We start from the raw sequence: 26,484 nt of genomic DNA, 5'->3' as shown, positions 1-26,484 counted from the left end.
CCGGCCAAATAGCAGCATCAAAGGCTCTGAACAAGATGTTAGAAGACCTCAATTTACTAGATATATGGCGTATGCAAAATCCAGGTTCCAAAGACTACATGTGCTTTTCAGCATATCATAGATCTCATTCGAGAATTGATTATTTTCTAATGTCCAGAGGCCTAAAGGACTGCGAAGACCCCATGCAGATACTCCCAGCGGTACTATCTGACCACAATCCGCTGATGATGAAGGTGGACTTGAGCTTCAAATTTAACAAAACACCTAGATGGCGATTCAACACAACACTCCTACAGGATCAAACATTTATTGCTCAATTTAGAAAGGAATTTCCCTGATTTTTTTTAACACAACGAGGGGTCAGTGGAAGACGCTAGATTCATCTGGCTGGCAAGCAAAGGGTTTATTAGGAGCTTCACTTCATCATAGGCCTCCCACCTTAAGAAGGAACGTAACATCAGAATAGATACACTGGAGGAATTGTGTAGGTCAATGGAGAAACAATTGGAAAACAAATACTCTGAGTCAGTCTACAGTAAACTTAAAGTGCTCAAATTAGAGCTCAACGATCTTTTAAGAAGACGGGCAGAGTTCATCATGCATAGGGTAAGACAGAATTATTATTTTACCGGGAGCAAACCCAGTAGACTATTAGCTTTGAAACTAAAACAGACAGAAGCAAGAGCTGCGATAGACATGATAAATTCGGATGTTAAAGGACTGGTCTCGCACCCAAAGGAGATTAATGAAACATTTCATTCCTTTTATAAAGATCTATATAAATCAACAATAAACTTCGACCCTAGTAGATGTAACAACTTCTTAGACAACTTAAACCTGCCCACTTTGGACGCACAGGAAGCACTAGATTTATCTCGCCCGCTATCTTTGGGAGAATTGGAAAATGCATTAAAAAGCATGTCGAAAGGTAATTTGCTGGGATCAGACGGCATTCCACCGGAGTTCCTACTACACTTTTGGGATCTATTGGGGCCAATCATACTCTGTTCCACGGTTTCAGCCATTGAAAAAGGGGCGTTCATAGATCACACTAACAATGCACTGATGACACTAATCCCCAAGAAAGGGAAGGACCAAAAGGAATGCTCCAATTATCTACCAATATCCCTGATTGACTCAGATAAAAAGTTGTACTCTAAAGTATTAAAGCGGCGACTAGGAGAATACATGGACAAACTGATTCATGGGGACCAAACTGGGTTCATGAAGGGGCGTCTAGCGGCGGATAACATCAGGCGGCTACTACACATCATACATGAGACACAACATCAGGATACACCGGGTGTGGTTCTGTCGCTGGATGCCAAAAAGGCCTTCAACAGCCTCGAGTGGCCTTACCTATGGGCGGTGCTAGAGAAATTTGGCATGGGAAAAGGTTTCATAGATATGATACAAACTCTATATGCGAAACCGACGGCCATGGTTGTAACCAACGGTCTGCACTCTGACCCTTTCCCCATATTTAGAGGATCGTGGCAGGGATGCGGAATTTCGCCCAGTTTATTTATTTTATCTCTTGAACCGTTAGCCCTCAGAAGGAACCAAATTGTTGCACCTATCCAAATAAAATCATCTAGGCACATGATCTCGGCATTCGCAGATGACGTACTGATCTATATAACGGACATCAATGCATCATGCATGACGACACTAGAAGAATATAGGAAATTGTCGGGATACAAGGTTAACTGGACGAAATCTGCATTAATGTTACTGAATGGAGCTGCAAAAAAATATAACACTGTCACTCCCCCAAGATATCCCTGTAAGAAAGGAGATAACGTATCTGGGTGGCGTCTATACTTTCCACAACAAACTTGTTTTTCCGTGTTCGAGTTTTGCGCTCTGATTGGCCAGGTCATGTGACATGTGCGCCAATCGTGGGACGGCAAGTTATGCGCCTATTTCCGGGTCGAACAGCCTGCAAACTACCGGTACCTAACGCCTAGTTTATCACTGGTTAAGCTTAGGCGACTCTTTCGCAGTTGGTTAAGGTTAGAGTTTGGAATCAGGGCAGGCGTTCTATCGCCATGCTCTAAGACAAACTCTAACCTTAACCAACTTCGAAAGAGTGCCTAAGCTTAACCATCCAAAAACTTGCGGTCCCACGATTGGGCGTACATGTCACATGACCTGGCCAATCAGAGACGTGGAAACACTAACTTTGTTGTGGAAAATATTCAGGCATCTGGGTGTGCATATACAGAATTCTCTCCCCAATATAGTGAAGTCCATCTACGAGAGTATCTTTAGAGCGGTTGAGAGAGATGTAAATAGATGGGATAAACTACCTGCCTCACTTCAGACAAGGATTGCCACTGTGAAAATGAATATACTGCCATGAATAAACTTCACAAGCATGATGATACCGCTTCCACTGCCAACAGGATTCTGGAAAAGGGTGGATAAATTACTGAGGGGATATATTTGAAATAAGAAACACAGAAGATTAAATTCTCTACCCTGCAAAGACCAAAACTTGAAGGTGGGTTAGCACTCCCAAACTTTATGACATACTACCGAGCGTTCCAATTACGGCCACTCAAAACATGGTTTGGCCACTCCACACCAGGCGCATGGAAAGAAATTGAAAAGATATTGGTGTACCCGTTAAGGTTGGATGATGTTATTCTCCGGTATAACTGACAGTCAATGCAGAACACAATTTGGTCCAATTATAGCCTACACCAGGGGTCAGCAACCTTTTTGACATGGAGTGCCTGTTTGAAATATAGTTGTAACTAGTGTGCCTCAACAATATTCCATGCATCGTAATTTTTTTCTCTCATAATCAGGTCTTTTTAATGATAATTTTTACATTATTACATCATTAACAATATTATTATGATGGTTGTATCAACCCTAAATCTGAGTTGGGGGGGGGATGCAATGCAGACAAACAGCTCCATACAGTGCGACCATTTCACTCACATTTGCCTTCATTTTTTGGACACATCACACACCATCGGTGTGTGTACAGTACATGTGCTGTCATAGCTCCACCTACAGGCCTAATGGAGAACACCAGGATGTGAATGGAGGGTGAATGTGAGGTATATCGTGTAAATAAGTTTTGATTGATCGCAAGACTACACTGTAAAAAAAATATATATAATAAGTTACCAGAACTTAAAGATATTGAGTTCAGTTACTGTGCATTAAGGTTTTCAGTTTTCAATCCATAATAAGTTAACAGAAAAATACACAAAGTACACAACCACATTATTTCAACCTAATAAAACTATTTTTATTGTCATTGTTTTAAGAACACAAGTTGACTTGGTAATACTCACATTTTGAGTAAAAAGAATGGCTTTTAACAAGTGCAATGTTCAATGAAATAGAAAAATAAATAATAAAATGTGTTGATTAATCCCACTGGTCACAATGGTGACCGTAATAATGTTTTTGTTATAAGGCTCTGCAAATGTTACTGAATGATGTAGCAATGTATTTCCAGCTAAATTGAAATAATAAACAAATAAAGGGTCTCAATTAAATATGTGGTAGTAAAAATAACCTGTGGGAGGATGTCAACAAGATAAATGTGACAACAGTGCAAAATATTTCACTATAATATAAAAAAATAATAATATATAATATTCTTTATTTTTTTTGTATGCTGCCCCCTGTGCCTATGAAAATGCCCCTGCGTGCCTAGGGTTGCCTACCCCTGGCCTACACTATTAGTACTTTTAGAGCTGTCGAGAAATGTCTGAAAGGCAACTGGAAATGGCACAACAATACCCCCTTGTGGAAGAATAGGAATATTACAAGGGGTGGCAAGCCATTTGAGTCGGTGGAATGGGCAGCGAAAGGGGTGAGGCATCTGGGAGACATCTTTGACTCAGAGGGGCTTATTAGCTTTCAGGATTTGTGTGCTCGTTCAGAGGTACCCAGGGCCTCTTTCTATATCTTCAAATGAGATCGGCACTCCGTGCTAATGGAGTACCTTGGGACACAAACTTACGGATACACCCGATTGTGGAATAGATGGCCACACTCCCCAACAGGGGACTAGTATCGACAATGTACCTGTACATCCAATTACTGACACAGTAATAGCTGGGAAGTGGAACAAGGACCTGCATCGAACATTGTACATATGTCTAAACTGAACACTGTGACCTCATTTTTTTACTTCTAATTTTACTATGTTATTTTATTTCATACTTATCTTGTCTTGCACAGTCTCTGGAGCGTAACAGTAAGAAGCATTTTGTATAAAAGTATTCTGTACTTCTGTATGACAAATATTAAAGAAACTTGAAACTTGAACTTGAATGTAGAAGAAGAGGATATTAACTGGGACACGGTGTGGGAGAACATATTTTGCTCCTCAAAAAATCAGAACCACCAACTAATTCACTTCAAAATGTGTCAAAGAGCTTACCATACTCCATTGTTGAGATACCATATGAAATATGCACCTAGCCCGAATTGTGATCTATGTACGCAGAGTATACCGGGCACATTTATGCACATGATGTCGGATTGTCCAGAAGTAGGATAATTTTGGGGGAGGGTGGCCTTGACTATCTAGTCTCACTGGCAAGATGATCCCCAAGGAACCGATTATTCTATTGCTAAATGATGACTCGAACATGGAGCTGACAAGTAAAGAGCGGAAATTATGGTTAGCTGGACTGACGGCAGCAAAGAAATGAATAGTACAACGTTGGGTTCCGCCATACACTATGCACAAAGAAATGGCTGGAATACTTCATGGAGGTCATAATGTTGGAGCTTTCTACAGCGAGACTGAATAGAGCCAAGGCGGGGACGATTGAGATGTGGAAGGGAGCTGCACTCACGGTGGGAAACCTTCTAGGCAGATAGAAAATGAAAAAGGGAAAATGGAAGATACTTGCATCCCGAGACTGGGGAGGGGGGGGGACGAGCTGCTGAGGGGAGGTTGGGACACAGCTTGACAGGGGAATCTTTTTTATGTGTGTTATTGTGTGGAATGAATATGGAAAGGAAAATAAAGGAAATTGAATGTATGATGTACCAACCTGCAAAAGAAAATGATAAAAAATAAAATAAAACTAAGAACAAAGAGGCAGAGCGCTCCGGGCTATTTGCCCCGGGGGGCAGGATAACTAACTACTCAGAACAGGTTAAGGTAGAGCAGGTATAGTTTGACGTTTTAGGTCGGACAGAATATGTTATGAAGCTGATCCATGGGGCCAGTGGTGCTCATATCCAGGTCACTGGAATCTGTATATCGATATCCACTCAGATAGACGGGGACAAGGGTTAGAAAATATCCCATGTCTGCAAAAAGCTAAAGCAAATGACAGACATCCTAACTGAACTAGACAGATTAAACTAAGTGTTTATCCCCGACCAGGTGAGATCAGGGTAGGCTGAAGGAGAGAGAAAAGATTGGTCTTTAGCGAGGATTTAAAAGCTTTTATTCCACAGGTAGGGAGCACGGTAGGCAAAGGCTCTGTGGCCAGTGGATTTATTTTTTACCCTAGGAATGCAATAAAAAAATAAATACATCTGCTTTATCTAATAACATAACATCTGTTCACCTCATTCCAATCATCTTTATTGCAGTAAAATGAGATTGTCAAGCAAATAAAAAGAAAATCAATACTGTATCTGCATACTATCGGCACACGAAGTATCACAATATATGCTGTATAATAATTCCCTGTGTGTTTCATAAATAATGGTGTATTGTGTTTTTAATGTTGGAAGTCACTGTTTCCTGTTTCTCTCTTCACAGGCCTCACTGTTGCTGATCTGGTGTTTCCTTGGTAAGCTCACTTCCTGGTTAAAAAGCAAGACCATTATGACCATAGAATGTGAGGCCTCCTACGGTGAATGTATGGGTTGCGAACCCCTACCCTCACTGAAACCAACCCACAAAACCCAGACAGACCCCATAGATTCTTAGCAGGGATGTCTTTTCACTATGATAGTTTCCCCCAGTGTTGATATCTCTCTCTCTCGCTCTCTCTCTCAGTATATATTATATAATATACAAGTTGTATATTAGGCAGCTAACCTGACAAGTTGACCTGTCTCACGCCTCCCTTTCATTGGCCACGTGCGTCACTGTTTATAGTCCTGAGTGAGACTGAGGCTAGTCGAAATTGAACAAGTTTAAAAATGTTTGATAGGGTTCTATATCAGATTTCTTTTTGCCTCGATTTTCCACCTTCTTTTATTTTTTTCAACCCCCATCAGGTTTGTGTTCATAATGGGGACGTCCATAGCCCTGTCTGTCCACTCTATGCTGCACGGAGGCTTGTCTTGCCGCTCTCTGCTGTGGAAGGCTGTGTGGAGGAGCCTGCAACTCTTCATCATAGGACTCCTCATCATTAACCCCAACTACTGCCAGGGACCCTGTGAGTAGTCACACACACACTTTAAATGCTTCATTTGAATCTGCAAATCATATCACACAATGCTTAGGATTAGCTTTGCTAATTAGTTTGCTCACACTCTCTGCCTTCTCATCCTCAGTTTCTTGGGACAGCCTGAGGATTCCAGGTGTGCTGCAGCGCCTGGCCTGGTCATACCTGGTAGTGGCCTGTCTGGATGTGTTAGTGGCCAGAGCTCGTATTGACAACCTGCCCCTGGTTAGTCGGCATCTGCTAATTACCATCCGACCTTAACTCATTCATCGCCATACGCTTTCCGTATATCTGCCGCTCCAGGCCAGATTAAAATGGTCACTTTCGCGGTGTTTCACGATGTTTGCAGAGCTGTGTGTGTGTTCTGTATTATAGCTGTGGAGACAATGGTCTGGCTCATTTGGCAGACACTACTTGTAGTCCAACATGGAAAAAAAGAGTTTGTTTCTACACACTGTAGTTTGTAGTTTATTACATGCTAAACATCGGCCATTTCCTAGATAATTCAGTCTTTTCCCATAGATTGTGAGCAGCGGTGCGTACCTGATATCAACTCTGATTGCACGCACGCTAATGACGCCATGTGCGCGCGCGCTCCCGCACATAAATGTCCCCTCGCTTGAGCACAGACTAAAGACAGTGCCTAATTGCCTCTATGAATGGAATGTAACGCATATGACGACCGACGCTATTGATATGCAAAGTAGCCCAGGTGGGTACTTCTAGCGAGTTGGCGAGTGCAGCGCATTCCTGTGTGCGTGCACGCGCTTCTGCTCAAATCTTTGGCTGCACGGAGTGCAATCTCGTCCCATGAGCAACGCATCACTGATTGTGAGATAAAACGCGTTATATGCAATAAACCTAAACCGTTCTGGTTGATCCCACGAAACCCCAAATACTCCCAAATAAAAGGTATATACCATATACACAAAATTATAGATAGTCTTACCCCAAAAATGCGTTCGTTACAAAACGCTTGGTTTATGTCCGGCAAAGTAAGACACTGATCGTTACAGAAACATGTTTCAGGTTCGGTAAAATAGACATAGGGGGTCCTTACTTTAGCCAGAAGGTAATCCAAAAAGAATAATTCCAATGATCCCATCGGCGATCGCGATTACTTGTTTATATGTAATTACATGCATTTACGGGACAGTATAGGTTTTGAGGCGAGCAGATCTGCTTGTGGTTGCTTTGTAAGAGCTCCTCCCCCTCAGAGCGAGTCTTCATAGTCCAGTTAATTAATTGTCTGTCCTGATCCCTTTCTATCTGAGTTCAAAAGGTAGACGATACTGCCATCTGGTGAGATTCGATCGGCATTGCAATTCCAACGTATGTAGCTGTGCCACAGTGATTCAGAGAGCTCCAGCCGAGTGTGTAGAACAGGGATCAAAGGAAAAAGATCAAACTATCTAATAACGAGTATACTCATTATTGGCGGTCAAGCGTTGCCGGACAATAGCGAGTATACTCGTGATTGGCGGCCAATGAGTTAATGGAACCGTTGCACTAAAGTACCATATAACTCAATCCAAACAACTTGGGTGTATCAATGTAATATATCACAAGAAAGTACTCAACCTCTACTGTCTTTAACTATGAATGAACACTCTTAATTTAACATCTTTAGATAATACATTTTGAAAACCTCTGAAAACCTAAAACAGTAACTATACAGTAACTATGTTCATGAAATGAAAGCCTAAATGTTTTCTGACCATGTAATCTGTTCAATGTAAGAGTATAAGTATCCATAAAAAACGTTTATTTATTAGGGCTGGGTATCCCCACTGATTTCCCAAATCGATTAAATTTCAATTCACATGGTTCCCATTCGATTTTCATTTTGATTCAATATCGTTTAGGTTAGGGATATTTCAGTTACAATGCCAATTTTGCTTGAATATGAAAGATATTCTCAGATGTAATTTGTACAAGGAACCCTCTAACCTGGTGCATTATTAAGAATATTGAAATGTACATTAAGAATTGACCACAAAGCAGTTTTCTTTTTAAAGATTGATCTGGGACTTTATGAATCGATATCAGAATATTCAATTGACGATCGATTAAAATCTGGAAAATCTTTTTTTTTATATATATTTTTTTACCCAGCCCTATTATAGATACTGCTGTGCAATGACTGCTTGTTGGGCCTCATTCATCAAGAAAGATACGACGGAATTTGTTCAAAATGATCTTTGGTAAACATTAAACATACGATTGACCAAATGGGTAAAGATATGTGTATAGCCTATATATACTGTCCATAAAGTCTATATCTTTGTGTGATCTTTGTCTCACAATTCTAATTGCTTAAATAATTTCAAGAATATGCATTTCACATTACAGTCTCAAGGAAGAGAAGTTAACACTTTGATCGCCATGGGTTAAATTCATAATTTACCATCCCTTGCCAGCTCTATTTGTCTATGGAGAAGTTCCCCTTCTTTGCAGGGCTATAACTTTTTTAATTCTATTGCTAAATTGCCATTATTATGGCCCATTCAATGTCCTATATGTATTGTTCAGGGTGTAGCAACGTTAAACTTTTTCATTCACATATTCATACTAAAATATGGTCTAAAGTATAAGTATGTTTTTATCGTTTTCTGCAGCTTTATCCAGAACTTGATTTATAGCTCCAAATGCATTATATTGATGATGAAATACAGTTTGATAGCAATCGGCGCGAGATGAAAAATTTCAACTGGACGTACTTCTAGAATGATCTACGTATGATCTGATGATGACCGGATGGGCGGGGGATCGTTTATAATTCCGTGGGCAGCGTTAGATGATTCATCCAGAGTGGGTCATATGTTCATCATAGCAGTTTATATGGAATACGTTAGAAAATAACGCTGAATCTTACCGTATGTTCCTCGCGCCGTTGGACGATCAGCGTGGAGTAGACCGTTTTCGACAGTTGAGTGGAGCTCACCAGTACATCTCAGGGCTCCGGAGGGGAAATATGATTTCGATCACAGATTTTTGAAATATTGACATCAAAGACGAGTTACGGCGTCTTCGGCAGAATGAGCATGGCTAGGAATGACGTCTTAACTCGTCCCCGGCGATCATAGTGTTAACTTTCACCATCTCTATGAATGAACATAAGCAAATCAAACAATTGTTAATTCATTCATACTGTAGTGAAAGACTATTTAGGTGGGTGAGTTTATGGCTGTTATGATGCAGTGTCATGGTCAAGCATTCACTATGTTCCATACATGGTGAAATGTGTTAAGTAAGGGATAATGTATAGCTACGAGGTCATTGTCGCAAAATAATTGACCGACACAGAGTTTAAAATACCGAGGCGCCTCGCAGAGGTGTTTTAAACGTCAGTGAAGGTAAATTATTTTGCGACAATGACCGAGTATTAGGGATGTCCGATATTATCGGCCTACCGATATTATCGGCCGATATCAGCATTAAAATGTGATATCGGAAAATATCGGTATCGGTTTAAAAAAAAAAAAAAAAAAAAAAAAACATTTCTATAACCTTTATTTACCCAGGCAAGCAAGTAAGAACAAATTCTGATTTTATTTATTTTCAAAAGTATGCATAATGTTGTGTTAATTCCACAACAAGAGATATGTAATGTTAATTACCTGAAATTATTCCGTTTTTTGGGGGGGGGGAAACCCTGCATATATCGGTATCGGTTGATATCGGTATCGGAAATTAAGAGTTGGACAATATTGGTATATCGGTATCGGTAAAAAAGCCAATATCGAGCATCCCTACCGAGTATAGCTATACATTATCCCGCTTATTACATGGCTAACTTACTAACAATATACCTACCGGTAATTCATTTTATACCATCGACAAGACGAGATCAAATGCAGACGCAGTTGTTCTGTGGCTCTGTCAGCCCAAATAAAGTGATTATTATTATCGCCGGCAGCCCGGCAGGTGTGTCTGATTGCACTGAAACAGTATGTGTCGGTGGGCTTGATTACTCCAGCTGCGAAAAACAATAATCACCGGTGGTTATCGAAAAATAATTCACCGCTGTCGGGGGGGGGGGGGGGGACCAATCACAATCAAGCATTTTGGCGAATGTTAAAACGCCATGTAATAATGCATGTTAATGAATTCATTGTGAACTTGATTCGCCGCAAGGTTAATACATTTGGAGTAAGGGCTGCATTTTACACAACAACTATACAAGGAACATATGAGGAACATTATCCAGCAACGTAGCTACATGGGTAGAGCTCCGTACTCATGATCGGAAGGTCACCGGTTCGAGCTCTGGTCAAGGCCGTTGTCGGAATGTGGTGAGAGTGATGGGAACACCATACAGTTGCGAGTGCCGTCCTTTGGATGAGGCGTTAAACCAAGGTCAATTTGGTGACTCATTAAAGCAGGCAGGGAGCCTATCGCAAAGAGTAGGGGGTTCCCCGACGTTCCTGGTCAAATTCCCAATTAGATCTCTGACATCAAGCCCACCTAATTATCCCTTCTCCTTAAAGGAAAACGCCAACATTTTGGGAAATTAACTTATTTGCCATCTTCCCTGGAGTTAGACAAGAAGATACATACCCTTTTCTTCTCTGTGCGTGCAGTAGGCTTAGGGAACGCCCGCACCGTTAGCGTAGCTTAGCTTCATCACTGGAAGTGGGGCAGTCCTTTACCCTGACGTTCCCTACAGTCACGAAATACACTCCAAATACAACTCCAAAACGTTCCTGTAAACATGTTGTGACCTGTGTATTTACCACGTGGAGAAATAAAAAATAATTGAATTCGACAATTACGTTTTCTAAGCAAATATACTCTGAACTATTTTTTGCGGAACCACTCCTCTCTGGGCTCAGTCAGTGATTTCACGCAACGCAGTGATACTTTCTAACGTGACGCCAGTGTTTGTTTACATTCTCATTTAATTCAAAGGATCCGAACCGATTGAAGTTTATGGATACCATGCCTTCAAATCCTCTTACCTTGACGATTAAAAGCCTCCACAATTTAGAAAACAGTATTCCCATTGCTGGTGTTGATATGCTGCTAGCTAACGAAAACCAACAAACACAGAACTGGACGCATAAGCAGAAAAGGAGGCATCATTTTTACTTCCGGTCGGGGGGTTTCAAAATAAAAGAGCGACGTCTAAAGCACCGGAAATACGTTTATTTTGTACATTATCTAAGATTAGATAGAAAGTATCACTGCATTGCGTGAAATCACTGACTGAGCCCAGAGAGGAGTGGTTTGGCAAAAAATAGTTCAGAGTATATTTGCTTAGAAAACGTAATTTTTTGAGTGTATTTCGTGACTGTAGGGAACTTCAGGGTAAAGGACTGCCCCACTTCCAGTGATTAAGCTAAGCTACGCTAACGGTGCGGGCGTTCCCTAAGCCTACTGCACGCACAGAGAAGAAAAGGGTATGCATCTTCTTGTCTAACTCCAGGGAAGATGGCAAATAAGCTAATTTCCCAAAATGTTGGCGTTTTCCTTTAATTAATAATAATCTTTATTTATATAGCACTTTTTATACATAGAATGCAGCTCAAAGTGCTTAACAGAGCAAACAAATTAAAACACTAAATTTGACAATAAAGCAAAAAAAAGAAAAGAAAAGCAGGAGTTTAAAACCAAACAATTCTAATAATAAAATAGCAAAACATGATTAAGAAAACAGCTAAACATATATATAGCTGATATCAATCCCTGTCTGCTGAGCCTTTCAGCCACTGTGTAATGTGCTGTGTGCCTGGTGCCAGTGTATGGCAGCCATTTAGCATGTGTACACAGTGGTGGTGAAGGAGGCAATTTCCACCCTACAAAAGCTTGTTGAGTGTCTAGAAAAGCGCTATATAAATGCAATTATTATCATTCATGAACAGATTGATAAATGTGACCTGTTGTCTCATTAATTCCCAGGATGCTTGGTGGTATCCTGGCCAAGAGATCCTGCTCTACTGGCCAGCCTGGGTATGTGTGGTTGCCCTGGAAACAATCTGGCTCTGCCTCACATTCTTACTCCCAGTCCCCAACTGCCCAACGTGAGTCAGATTAGTGTGAGAGAGAGAGAGAGAGAGAGAGAGAGAGAGAGAGAGAGAGTGTGTGTGTGTGTGTGAGAGAGACTTTGATATCAGCATATGAGCCTAACCCCACCTTCTTCTGACTTGATATTGATGTCACTTCTTCCTCTCTGCAGTGGCTATTTGGGTCCAGGGGGGCTCGGAGACATGGGCCTCTATGCCAACTGTACTGGGGGAGCTGCAGGGTATATCGACCGCTGGTTGTTGGGAGCCAACCACATCTACCAGAACCCCTCCTCACGGGTTGGTGACGTCACCGCAATTACAAACACACCTACCGTAGACATACTGAGCCATAATACTTTCCGATGACAGATTTTTTTATTCTGTGGCTAATGGTTTATTAAAAACAATAAAAAGAATGTCCAGGAAAACCTGGGAAAAGAATGTTCTCCTGGAAACGTATTTCTACATTCTGGGAATAAAAACGGTCAAGAGGTCTGTGCAACAGCTAGCAGCTCAAAGGGCTATTCAGGGACCCGCTGGAGATCAACCGCTCAGCATCGCCCAAGAGACCTATACTGGTTCCCAGCCCTCAGTTTGAGAAACTCTGTAGTAGCACTAGGGGTGGTTACACTTTACAAAGCTAGATGCAGACAACGCTCGCTGCAATATTATATATTATATATATATTAACAAATTGTTCTAAATAAATAATAATGATAATAAATCATTTGAAGTTTGGAAATTGTTTTTACAACTGAGGTAGGTAGATTACATTTTTAGAGACTACAGAAGAGTACAGAAAAATGTTACCGTTGGGTACCGGTATCGATTCACAGGTACCGGTATCGGTTCAAATGTGAACGGTACCCAACCCTAAGTAGCACACACCCGTTTGCTGTCACATGTGCCGACAAAAGCCTCTTTTATCTAATTTTCAATGATATGATGATTGATATGTGTTGTGAATTTGTGACAAAGAACTGTTCTATGTTAGCTAGATGTAGAATAATAATATTATTTCCATGTTCTTGTTTAAGGTGATATATGCGACTCATATGCCGTATGACCCAGAGGGTGTTCTAGGGAGTATCAACTCTATCCTCATGGCCTTCCTTGGATTACAGGTATATGTTCTCTCTCTCTCTCTCTCTCTCTCTCTCTCTCTCTCTCTCTCTCTCTCTCTCTCTCTCTCTCGCTCTCGCTCTCGCTCTCGCTCTCGCTCTCTCTCGCTCTCTTTCTTTCTCTCTCACACTCACTCACAGCTGGGGGAGATGTTCTGTGTGGAGAGTTTCATCCTCTGCCATACATAGCCATTACGCAATAAGGCTGTGAGTGTTTTACTGAACTTTATGGGGAGGCTAAGTTAGCCATTTGGCTGACCCGTAGGAATAGGATCAGGCGGCGTTGGTCCTACGGAATCAGTGCCTATGTTGAGGGGTATGATCTCTGCACGCCTTAGGTTAGAGTTCATGTATTTTTCACTGAGACATGATGTTGGTGCGTTCATGAATGCCTGGAGAATGCAATATGTACTGTGGGGGAGGAGGGGCTGAGCATATGCATTTGACTGTCAAGTGTAAAAGTATCTCTCTCTCTCTCTCTCTCTCTCTCTCTCTGACATTAATACTTATCAGCCTGTAGTTCTATCCATCTGTCAGACTTGGAATTTGATAATCTTTTTCCTTCCAGGCAGGAAAGATTTTCTTACACTACAGAGATTTCCCCTCGAGCATCATATCAAGGTTCCTCATATGGGGTCTTGTACTGGTGAGTCAGCACATAAGGTTATTATAGAGCTGGTATGTTATTATAGAGCTGGTAGGTCAGCACACAAGGTTATTATCAGCAGTGTTAATTTTGGCATCTATTTTAATTTTTGTTTTAGTCTTAGTCATGTGTCAAATGCTCCTTTTTCGTTTTCATCATATTTAGTCACCTTCATTTATTTTTCGTTTAGTCAGTTTTAGTCAACTACAGGTCTGAGCATTTTAGTCTTAGTCAGTGTTAGTCTCGATTTTGTCTTTTTTGTTTTTGTCTAGATTTTGTTGCAGAAAACTGATGATTTTTGTCTAGCTTTCGCTAATGAAAAAAAAGGCATTGTATATTTTTATAATGTAAATAATGCAATTCTATTTATTAAGTATAGTCTAGCCAAGTATAGTCTAGCCAAAACCCTATCAGCTGATTCACAATAAGTTCAGTAGAAGGCTAGAAGCCCAATAGTAACCAAACATTCCTTGAAATGGTCAATAGATTAAAAAATAGTCAGACATGGAATGGAACATATTCTGATTTAAATAGTTTTTGGGTTTTTTTACCAACAAAGCAACATTAGGATAGTGTACACAGTACACACTGATTGCAATTCTCACTGGGACCTACTGTACAAATTTCACACTAGGGCTGCACGATTTTGGGAAATAATCTACCGTACTTTTCGCACTATAAGCCGCACCTGATTATAAGCCGCAGCAGCTAAATTGAATGATGTGTACATATATAAGCCGCACTGGACTATAAGCTGCATGTGTTTTAATGTTCAATTACCATAAGGAGTGGAGCCTACATCTCCCTCTATGATGTCATGAAGGGCGTTACAGGAGAGCGGAGCGCAGGAGACTGACCAGCTCCACTCTCTCTGGTGGAACAACACTAAGTGGTGCAGGCCGTTCAGTCAGCAGAGAGAACGCATCAATAAATAGGCTGAACAATTGTCTGTGTGTTCTGCGTCGGACAAATAACAAGAATTAACTCATTTACAAGTTGTATTAAGTTTAGCAAATAAGGGATAAATAACATTTCAATCCAGTAAAAAAAGCAATATTTCCATTTTCGGGTTTTGTCCACATATAAGCCGCACCGTTATATAAGCCGCAGGGCCGAAAAATGGGGAAAAAAGCCGCGGCTTATAGTCCGAAAAGTACGGTAATTGCGATTTTTCTGACAGATATTGCGATTGCGATTAAATTTGCTATTATAATTAAAAAAAAAAATTAAGCAGCCCCACAGATGTTTATTGTAAAATGCGGCTTGCATCTGGCCTACGCACTGGGTCTGTTCGGGACACCGAGCCTGAAAATGTTTCTTTTTACCTGGGAATCGATACCGGTACCCAACGGTACCTTTTTTCTGTACTTTACTCTCTCTCTCTGAAGTCTAAACTTCACAACACACAATCTAAAACCCCTTACCTCCCTCTCCCAAACTGTTCCTACAACAATAACAACAACTTGCAAAGGAGATCTTGTATCTCAATGGGACTTCCTGGTTAAAATAATAATAATAATAATAATTGCAATTTTTTTTTTGCTAATTGCATTATTTCAAATCGCGATTTCGATTTAAAATCGATTAATCGTTCATCCCTACATCACACACACATTCCCTTTTGTCCGTCGAGTACAACCGTAGATCGCTGACGTCACTTTAAACTTAAAATGGCGGCCTCCATCAGAGCATTCGGCTAACAACATTAGCTTAGCGAACCTGCCACCGCACTTCTATGTGCATAAAGTGTGGTAACAAAATATCACAGCCCCTAAGACTGGGTGCGTTCTAACTCTACTGAGAATGTACCCAACATAATATGAAAAATAATAAATACATTTTTGTGTCCTCAAATGTAGTCAACTATAATGCATAAATAATTTAGTCACGTTAGTGTCACATGATCTACATCAGGGGTCGCCAATTAGATTTGCCCACGGGCCAAATTTTCCCCAAGCCATTGTGTGGCGGGCCAATGATAAGTGAACATTTTTTAACTGTAAAAAGAAAAACGACATATACATGTTTGCACTGTCTTTTTTCTATTATAAAGTGCCTCTCAGACAGTGCATTACACATGAACAGATCAGTAATTTGATTTTAATGCAGGTGCTCGCATTATAAATCGAGATCAGTAGGGTGCATTTGATTTTAAGCACCACAGCGGGTGTATTATACATCGAATGTATTATTATTATTATTAAAACACAACACTCACCGGCATAATGCAGGCAGCCCTGCCCTGGACTTGATATTGTTTCTGCTTCGGTCCTCCAAAATCCATGTTAATAACATGTTAAATGTCCACTCGCGTTGAATGCCCACCCAACTTGAACACAGTTGCTTGCTCGTGTTGCCATGTCAACAAGCGAGAGTCACCGGTTGCTTATTGCAAGAGTTACCTGTTGCGATAAACCCGTATTTTAAGAATGACACCTGTTTATTAAAATAAGCTTTATAGGTTGTAGGCTCCTCTTCTGGCTCATCATATTTCCCCGTTGCATTGCAAAGAAGTTATTCAAAGACGTTGTTTTGTTTTTGCAAACGTTCGCTCGCCGGCATCCCAAACGCGGAAGTGAAAGTGAAATTCCATTGGTTCTCCCAGTCCATGTGACCATTTCTAGCATTTCAATTGGCTATAGTGACAGCCATAGATATGATGAATAGATAGATACAGCTTCAAAAGACACTCTGGCGTCACAACAAGTGAATATTTCCTGCGCGTAAAATAAACATCATATTCTCAAAATAACCTGACGGGCCAGAAATTATTGCTGGCGGGCCCATTTCGGCCCGCGGGCCGCCTATTGCCGATCCCTGATCTACATTAACGTCACGTCTCGTTGTCGTCGGGGGGAAAAGCTTCGTTGACGACCATATATAGTCATTATTTTCGTTGACAAAATTAACACTGATTATAAGTGGTGCAGTGCTCATGGGACGCGGTAGCACGTCGTTCCACCTACTTTCTGAGCAGAAGCACGCACATGCACACAAAAATGCGTTTCACAACTTTCACTCGACTCGTCGTGCCGTGCACCAACTTAGTTTGTATTTATTTTTCTAGTTTAAGTTAATTCAATTAAAGAAATTGTAACTACAATGTAACTACAATTACATTTACATTTGTTTTTCCACCATATCTGTTGACAATATAATTTCTTTATATATTGAAGGCTACATCCTGCTACCTTTTTCAGCTTCTCTATTTCAAGGCAATATTTACAAAAACTAAACTAAAACTAGTAATTTCCTATACAAACATGTTTCCTACTATTTATGCACATAATAATCATAATGCTGGTCGGAGCTGTTCTGTGCGCAGGCGAGGGGACATTCATGCGCATGCGTGCGGGAGACGGGTGCAACCCCTTATGAAATCACCACTGCACCACTGGTTATTATAGAGCTGGTAGGTCAGTACATAAGGTTATTATAGAGCTGGTAGGTCAGTACATAAGGTTATTATAGAGCTGGTAGGTCAGTACATAAGGTTATTATAGAGCTCGTAGGTCAGTACATACGGTTATTATAGAGCTGGTAGGTCAGTACATAAGGTTATTATAGAGCTGGTAGGTCAGTACATAATGTTATTATAGAGCTGGTAGGTCAGTACATAAGGTTATTATAGAGCTGGTAGGTCAGTACATAAGGTTATTATAGAGCTGGTAGGTCAGTACATAAGATTATTATAGAGCTGGTAGGTCAGTACATAAGGTTATTATAGAGCTGGTAGGTCAGAACATAGTTATTATAGAGCTGGTAGGTCAGAACACAAGATTATTATAGAACTGGTAGGTCAGAACATAGTTATTATAGAGCTGGTAGGTCCGAACATAGTTATTATAGAGCTGGTAGGTCAGTACACAAGGTTATTATAGAGTTGGTAAGTCAGCACATAAGGTTGTTATAAAGCTGGTAACTCAGTACAACCCCCAAGTGGATGTTGTGAAGGTTAAGAGTAATATATAAAGCACATACAATATATATATATATATATATATATATATTTTTAAAGTGGCACCAGCAGTGACTACATATTTACATCTTCTTTATCTTTATAATTAGGTTATTTGCAAAGTAGCTTCACGATCAATCAAGTTTTTTAATTTTTAATTTTTCTGATAATAATAATGCCTACTGTGTCACCCAGGGAATCATATCAGCTGTCCTTACCAAGTGTTCCAGGGACCAGGGCTTCATTCCTGTCAACAAGAACCTATGGTAAAGCCACTTCTCACACATACAAGTTTCAAGTTTGTTTATTATTTGTCACAACAAAATAGAGAATACTTTATGATGAAATGCTTATTTCTGGGGCGGCCGTGTGGCGCAGCGGTCTAAGCGTCTGCCCACCACCACAGAGACAGAGGGATCGAATCCAGCTGTGGTGCTTCCGGGTTGGCCGACCGTCCATACTAACACAATTGGCAGTGTTAGAGGGTGGGAAAACCCGGCGAGGGTGGGTCCTGGTCGTTGTAAAACAGCGACTCCTACAGATCGGTCGGGGCGCCTGCACAGCGAGGTCAGATCCTGGGGGAGGTAGTGTCCTCCACACGTTACACTCCCCCAGTGAGAGTCCGCGCTGCCAGGTGAAACGAAGTGGGGATTGGCTACACATGTGTCGGAGGAAGCATGTGATAGTCTCCGCCCTCCCAGACCGACGGTAGGGGGCATAGCACGCAACGACCAGGTAGGGGATTGGGAATTGGCATAACGACTAACATTGGGATGGGAGAAAAACGGAAAAAGAAAGGGGGAAGTATAAAACTATTTTTTTTAAATGCTTGTTTCTGTATGAGCCACTGAGAGTGTGCTACATACAGTACAAAATATTATAATAATAAAAAAAAGTAAGTAAAAAAAAAAGTTAATTTTAAGAAGTAAGTAAAAAGTAAGTAAAGGAATGTTCAGTCAATATACATATATACAATACAGAGTAAATGAGTACAGTATTTTGTTACATCATGCATGGACTGCTGCACTGCCCTGATACACCTGCCTGAGTTCACTTGTCACCCACCTGCAGCAAGGCTTCTGACTAGTAGAAGGTCACACATTACTCTCATTCTGTTTTCCCTTCATTGGCCTCCAGGCGAATTCAGGGTTGAGTTAAAAATTCTTCTTATTATCTATAAGGCATTGCATGGTCAGGCTCCATTCTATATTTCTGAGTTGCTGAGCTCATACAACCCTGTGAGATATTGTAGATCCTCTGACCAGGGTCTAACCCTGTGAGATCCAGTAGATCCTCTGACCAGGGTCTAACTCTGTGAGATCCAGTAGATCCCCTGACCAGGGTCTAACCCTGTGAGATCCAGTATATCCTCTGACCAGGCTCTAACCCTGTGAGATCTTGTAGATCCTCTGACCAGGGTCTAACCCTGTGAGATCTCGTAGATCCTCTGACCAGGGTCTAACCCTGTGAGATCTCGTAGATCCTCTGACCAGGGTCTAACTCTGTGAGATCCCCCCCCCCCTCTTCTGTACAGTTGGGCCTATGATTTCTGCAGATACATTTTCCTCTAATAATGCCGCATATGTGTGTCTGTCTATGTCTATGTCTGCCTGTCTGTCTTTATGATTCCTAGGTCTCTAACCTATGTGACGACACTCGCCTGTTTTGCCTTTGTGGCCCTGGTCCTGGTTTACTACATAGTGGATGTGCAGCAGTGGTGGTCTGGAGCCCCCTTCTACTACCCTGGTGAGCACTGGACCTTCCTCCCTGGAACCCTTTCAACCAGGGTTGTCGTTAGCCGCTTATTACTGGTGTTGGACTGCTAAAAATGTTTGTTAAATGTTTTCTGGTCAGACAGTCGAGTAGAAGTTCCAGCCAAATGAAGTTTAACAAAAATAAAAAATAAAATACAGAAATGAACTACTGAAATGTGATTAGCCTAGGTTTCACTCAGGACCATAAACAGTGACGGACTCATAAAGAGAGGGAGGTGGGAGGACAGATCAACTAGTTAGCTGCCTACAACATAGTAGGGGTGGGGGGGGGAGAATCGATACGTAGTAGTATCGCGATACTTCGCGTGGCGATACTGTATCGATATTTAATTATTCATAATTTTTTTTTTTTTTTTTTTTTATAAGGAAGTTGCATTGTTCATTTCAATACCTGTAATAGTACAGTAGTCCACACACACACATGTGCATTCAGTTAAGTTGGAATATGACTGTAATACAAACAGTTCAGTTTGTCAGGTACATGCAACACAGATTACAGTGTTTACATCTGTCTGCTTGAGAAAATACCATGTTCTGCAATAGAAATGATTGAAGTGAGATGAACAGACTGAACTTTATTTTATTAGATAAAACATGTTGACAAAGTTTTACTTTGCAGTTGAAAAAAGGTAATAAATAAAATTTGATACAAAAAAAGGAAAAAAATTCGCAATACTCAGCGTATAGCGATATATTTAGTATCGCGATAGTATCGTATCGTGAGGTCTCTGGCGATTCCCACCCCTACAACATAGCATTTCAGAATACGACAGTTTAAGTTGGCAGAATACAACAGTTTAAGTTTGGTGCGGCTGGGTAGCATAGAGGTCTAAGCACTCGCCTACCACCACAGGGACTCTGGGTTCGAATCCAGCTGTCAGCGGTACCTCCAGCTTGGTCAGTCGTCCATACGAACACAATTGACAGTGTTTGCTGGTGGGAAGCCAGTTGGGTATGAGTCCTGGTCGTTGCAATAGAGACTCCTACTGGTCAGGCGCCTGTTCAGCAGGGAGGGGATCTGGGGGAAGATAGTGTGAACCTACGCACAAGTTACTGATGTTTTGCTACTACAGAGCTAGCGCTCCTATGTTTCTACATTCTCCATAAGCCAGAGATTGACCCTTTTTATTTGTATTATTATTATTATTTATTATTATTATTATTATTATTATTATTATTATTATTATTATTATTATTATTATTATTATTATTATTATTATTATTATTATTTTGATATAAAGATGTTGGTTACCTGTGCTTTTTATACTCAAAAGCAGGGCTTTCCCCTGGATTTTCAAGTAAGATGGTGCTGAGTCGCCTGGGACTCAAATAGATTTGCAATAAAGAAGCCATTTGGTGTAATTTCCTGCAACTTAAAAACATAATTTCAATAAGATAGCAAACAGAGTGCAACAGAGGACAGAGCAATCACTTATTAGACAATGATGTGTCTGTTTCTAAGCTGGCCGCAAGCTATCACTGCAAAAAGAAAAAGAAAAAGAAATGTACAAACACATGGTGGTGCCGGCGTGTTGTCATAGTGACGCTGTTCCATTGTTTAGGGCAGAGGTCCTCAAACTTTTTTATACCACGACCCCATTTTATTTTGGCAACCCCACACTTAATGTAACGCGTAATTTCAACGTGGAATTAAGGAATATCAAAATAAAAGCACACGTTGTTGATCTTGATCATGCATATTTATTAGAACATTTTATTACAGCACTATGTTATCAATACACATTTATAAAACGAGGCATATTTAGCCAAAATGTTGCCAGAACATAAAAAAAATATATATATTTAAAAAAAAAATTTACTTGCCAATGCACTGTCACCTACCCACGACCCCACTTTGGGTTGCGACCCGTAGTTTGAGAACCACTGGTTTAGGGAAAGCCCTGAAAGGTAGCTTCTCCACTAAACTCATGAGAACCTTTCTCCATGTTGGTGTTACACCAGGGCAGCTGACCAAGGCACAGCCTGGTCCGCAGTAGTGAGGCCTGTAAAGAGGTCAAATATATTTTCAATAGTGATCAGCTCAGGCAGTTACAAAAAGCTTTATTTTCATTCTACAACATATATTAATCGCGATCACAGTTTTTAGCCTCCACAATTAGTGAAACGCACATTCCATTTAGACAGCCTGTTCTCCTAAATCAAATCGAGCGCTCCTCATTCCTCAGCTTCACTGTCTGACCAATCACAGGTGTTTTCTGCTGTGAGTGCTGCACTCCTGTTCATGCCAGTAGCCTCAAACTAAGTCCGAGAAGAGATGAAAAGAGCTGTCCTTAAAATGAAAACACTGACCCCTCCCACGCCAGAGGTAGGCTGTTAAACATGCCATACCTGCCAACACTCGGTTTATCTTATTAATTATCATTGATAATTAACATCGTTGTGAGACGCATTGTGTGTGTATGTGGAAAGTCTCCCTTGAACATTTTAAATGTTGGCAGCTTTGCATTTATTAATTGTGATTAATAATTGTGATCACGATATCAAGCTAAATAATTAGTTTTGGCCTTTAACTTGCCTGCCAGCCAACCACTGCAAGTCAAAATTATGTTTTCTGACTTAACACCTGTTCTGCAATAACCGCAGGGCCTTTGGGTCAGGAAGCGATGTACTACTCTGTCCTTGACTAAAGATTTAAAAAAAAAAATTTAACAAATGTTTTTTATTTTCCCTTTTTTAACATAAAACTAGACACACAATACATTAACAGTAGAAATCCACGATAAATCACAGGACAATGACAGACATAATAATAACAATAATGACAGTCCAGTACTTAAATCAAAATAAATGTAGATTAAAAGACATACACATAATAAATACAATACAATACAATACATATGCTCTTGCTAAAGACATTCTTAGCCGACTGAGTGGTCTTAAGATTTCAGGATTTGTCCTGAAATCAGAATTGTTTGTGGGGAAATTGAGTTTGCCGTATAGGACTTCTTCAAATCATACGTATACCAGAGATGTGCGCATAATCTTCTTGGAAGTAAGTAATTCAGCATGAAAAAAAGCTTTAAAAATGACTGAACGACTAAAGAAGTCTTTGTCGACTAAGACCAAAAGTTATTATTATTATTATTATTAAAAGGAGTGATTAGTTGACTAAGAGGGGCCAGCTCTGCAGTGTGTACACATCTGTATTATCCACCAGCTCTGCAGTGTGTACACATCTGTATTATCCACCAGCCCTGCAGTGTGTACACATCTGTATTATCCACCAGCCCTGCAGTGTGTACACATCTGTATTATCCACCAGCCCTGCAGTGTGTACACATCTGTATTATCCACCAGCCCTGCAGTGTGTACACATCTGTATTATCCACCAACAACTTGTACTTGAGCGGATCACCTCACTGACGGAGGATAGTTGTATTTGGGTCAGTGTAGCTTGGATAAATAAATTGGCACTTCACATGAGATGAGACTCGCATGGTCAGAGATCATTGGTGTTATTGCCTTGTTAGCTCTCCATTATCTCTGTTCAGCCTGGCTGGGGCTAGCCATGGTGTAGCACGGTATGGTATGGTTGGATTTGTGTCTCCATTGCATTTCTTGTAAACTCTCCGGTTGCTAGGCAGCCTTTAAAAATTCACACCAAATGCCCATGATAATACAACAGTCCCAGGTTGTGAAAGGTGGCCGCCACTGCCAGGTTCGGACTGGTGCTGAAGAAAATGGAGACCCTCACTGTATGCCGGACAGGCCCCAAGCACGGCTACACCTGGCTAGTGAAGGAGAGGCAAAATAGATGTATCAGCACACACACACACACACACACTGCACATGTTCAGTAGTCCAGTGAGCGGCAGGTGAGCTTGTTATTTATTTTCTGGTAACCAGAAATAAATTAAGTCGCACGCCAACCTTCCTTTACCTGTCTCAGGCAAGGAAACTATAAAAGAAGCAAGGGTCATCGCGTCAGAAAACCAGCGTTCTGTGCTCTGCTTGGTGCCAGACTTTGGTGCCAGTTCTATTAAAGTCTGTATTCAAATTATAAATATACCAGCTATCTGAGGAAATATACATCAACCAATATATCAAACGTTAGCTAGTTAACAAAGCAACACATTTCCCATGATTCTGACATCCAAGGATAACCTGTTTACCGGTAAATGACGAGGAGATGGCGATCCCATTCAACTCAAAAATAGTGACGTGGTGACCATTCCTTCTTTTATAGTTTCCTTGGTCTCAGGTTTGGATCATTGGTGTAAAAAAAAAACGTTAATGACCTTTGTGACCCGTAATCTGTCATTCCAGGTATGAACTCCATCCTTGTGTACGTGGGCCACGAAGTGTTCGAGGAGTACTTCCCCTTCCGCTGGCGCATGGCCGACAGCCAATCCCACGCTGAGCATCTCACACAGAACCTCATAGCTACTTCCTGTTGGGTGTTCATCTCCTATGTGTTGTACAGAAAGAAGATCTTTTGGAAGATTTAGTACGAGAAGCCTAAACGTAGGAAGATCTCTCATTTACAAACCACTGGGCTGTTCAGAGAGAGAAAAAAGGAGCAGAAGATGGTGTTTCATGAAGAGAGCAAGAGTTGTTAAAATACATAAATGGGGCAAGATTTTAAAACAAATGACCGTATTCTGTAGCTATAGCACTTTCTGTTTCTGAATATTGGGAGTTCCGATAAAGTACACCTTTGGTTTCTCTTTTTTTCTATATATATCTTCATGTTTTTTTTTTTTTTTTATTCTGGGTCCTTCATTTGGGACCAAATTGTTAAAAGACTTTCCCAAAGACTTCCAGATTTGGAGCAGCTGACTTCTAAACAAACATCTGAACATGACTCAGGAATTTGTTTGTTTGTTTGTTTGTTAACACAGTTAAACAGAAGTAAAAACAATACATAATAAGTTATAACGATTGTGAAGGAGAAGTTAGAAGCCTAGAGGCTTATCAAGAACGTCCCCTGTTTTATAAAATCAAACGTACAAAAATACAAAAATATGCATATTATAAAATACCAGAATACATTAAAAAGATTTGTGTTAATACAAACATACATACACACAGTACATAATTGCATATACTGTGTACATAATAATATATAACAACCCACCCACCTGCCTACAAACCTACCCACCCACATAACCAAATGCATACCTACATGTATGACCTATTATCTATCTACTACTTTTGGATGAGAATTATTTTGTAGTTTGCTTTAAAAATAAACAGAGATGGAGATTTCCTCAGCATAGGATCAGCTGCATTCCAAAGATTGGACCCTCTATACCTCACTGAGAACTGCCTAAGTGAACATGACTCAGGAATAACTTTATCAACTGGTCTTGGATCTGTTATATAAGGACTAGAGAATTAAGAGGACTGAAGAAGAACAAAGAAGACTCATTGCTGGTTGATGTCTATTTTTGTCTGAGTGAATGCCATATATGTGTACTCTAAAATATACTGTATATCGTAATTTCTCAGCCAAACAATCTTATTGTCCATGGACCACTGTTGTCTTTCTGCATCAGGCCTTTCCTCTGTGCTAGTATTGTGTTTATGTTGAAGCAGAGATGTGTGTACATGCATGTGTGTGGTGCAGTCTAGTTAAGCCTGACTACAAACAGTAGTCGTAGGTTAATAAATTAACACTTCCCTTATTTCCCATAACACTATAAGATAACTGTTAATGGTGTATTGCTACTGCACAATAATTGAATGAGAAAATATGTTTGTTTTGAGTTGTTATTCATGTCAGAATGTTTTGTTGCCATAACTCTTCAACCTTGACCCCTTTGCACCAGATTCACTATCTCCTGTGTGTAATTTGCCAATGAATTTAGATTTAAACCACAGTAAATATAGTAATGTATGCATTTTTTTATATTCAATTTCAATCAGTGGCTGTGGACGATTCATACTCGTACCTTACTGTCACTATTTTGATTGATTGATAAACTTTACTAATCCCCTGAGAGGGGAACCTTGTTCTGTCTTTGAGTTTCATTTCATCAACCTTTTATATATTTAAATTGTATGTACAATAACATAAGAAAACCTACTTTTATTTTAATAAAATATTTCAATTTATATAATAAGTGGTTATTTTTGTGCATTTAAGATAATGTAGTTTTGTCAGTTTTATTTTTGTTCATCCACAAGCCATGGATTATGTTTTCCCACATGACATCTATCTACTTACAACCTAAGAGAATAATTCATATTGTCTCACCTTTTGGCACCGTCTGAAAGCAATCTCTCCATTAGCATGACCTCCCTTGACACTTGTGTGCTTTCTGGCCCCTTAACCCTTTCACTGTGACAATACATAAGGTTATCCCTTTCACTACCACACAACAAAGGGTTAACCCTTTCACAACCACACTACAGACGGTTAACGCCACCAACCAATGTTCTCCTACTCTTGGTTAGCCTGGTCTCCTTATGTATTAATGCTTGTATAACCTGTAATGCACCATCATGTTATATATATCTTTGTTTTCAAGACAAACTGGGCTATCAGAATATGTATGCTGCATTGAGGTCACATTAATGTATAAATAGTTGTATGACCAAACACAATTTATTTTTATTTT

General features: G+C 40.3%; 1 protein-coding gene across 2 annotated transcripts in view; it reads left to right on the top strand.

Annotated features, from left to right (window-relative positions):
* Positions 1-25,875, top strand: part of hgsnat (heparan-alpha-glucosaminide N-acetyltransferase) — a 60,538-nt gene extending 34,663 nt beyond the window's left edge. For both annotated transcript variants that reach the window (XM_084318661.1, XM_084318662.1), the window contains exons 9-18: positions 5,759-5,789; positions 6,223-6,383; positions 6,502-6,617; positions 12,294-12,415; positions 12,571-12,697; positions 13,438-13,524; positions 14,090-14,167; positions 18,321-18,391; positions 19,759-19,871; positions 24,188-25,875. In XM_084318661.1, the coding sequence (XP_084174787.1) occupies positions 5,759-5,789; positions 6,223-6,383; positions 6,502-6,617; positions 12,294-12,415; positions 12,571-12,697; positions 13,438-13,524; positions 14,090-14,167; positions 18,321-18,391; positions 19,759-19,871; positions 24,188-24,369 (1,088 nt within the window). In that variant the 3' untranslated portion in view covers positions 24,370-25,875. The remainder of the gene's footprint in view (positions 1-5,758; positions 5,790-6,222; positions 6,384-6,501; positions 6,618-12,293; positions 12,416-12,570; positions 12,698-13,437; positions 13,525-14,089; positions 14,168-18,320; positions 18,392-19,758; positions 19,872-24,187) is intronic.
* Positions 25,876-26,484: the final 609 nt, after the last annotated feature.

This window comes from Notolepis coatsorum (assembly GCF_963971535.1).
Source record: "Notolepis coatsorum genome assembly, chromosome: 7".
NCBI classification, from domain to species: domain Eukaryota; kingdom Metazoa; phylum Chordata; class Actinopteri; order Aulopiformes; family Paralepididae; genus Notolepis; species Notolepis coatsorum.
The sequence above is the reverse complement of the archived record's forward strand: the minus strand, read 5'-3'. Positions and strand labels throughout refer to the sequence as shown.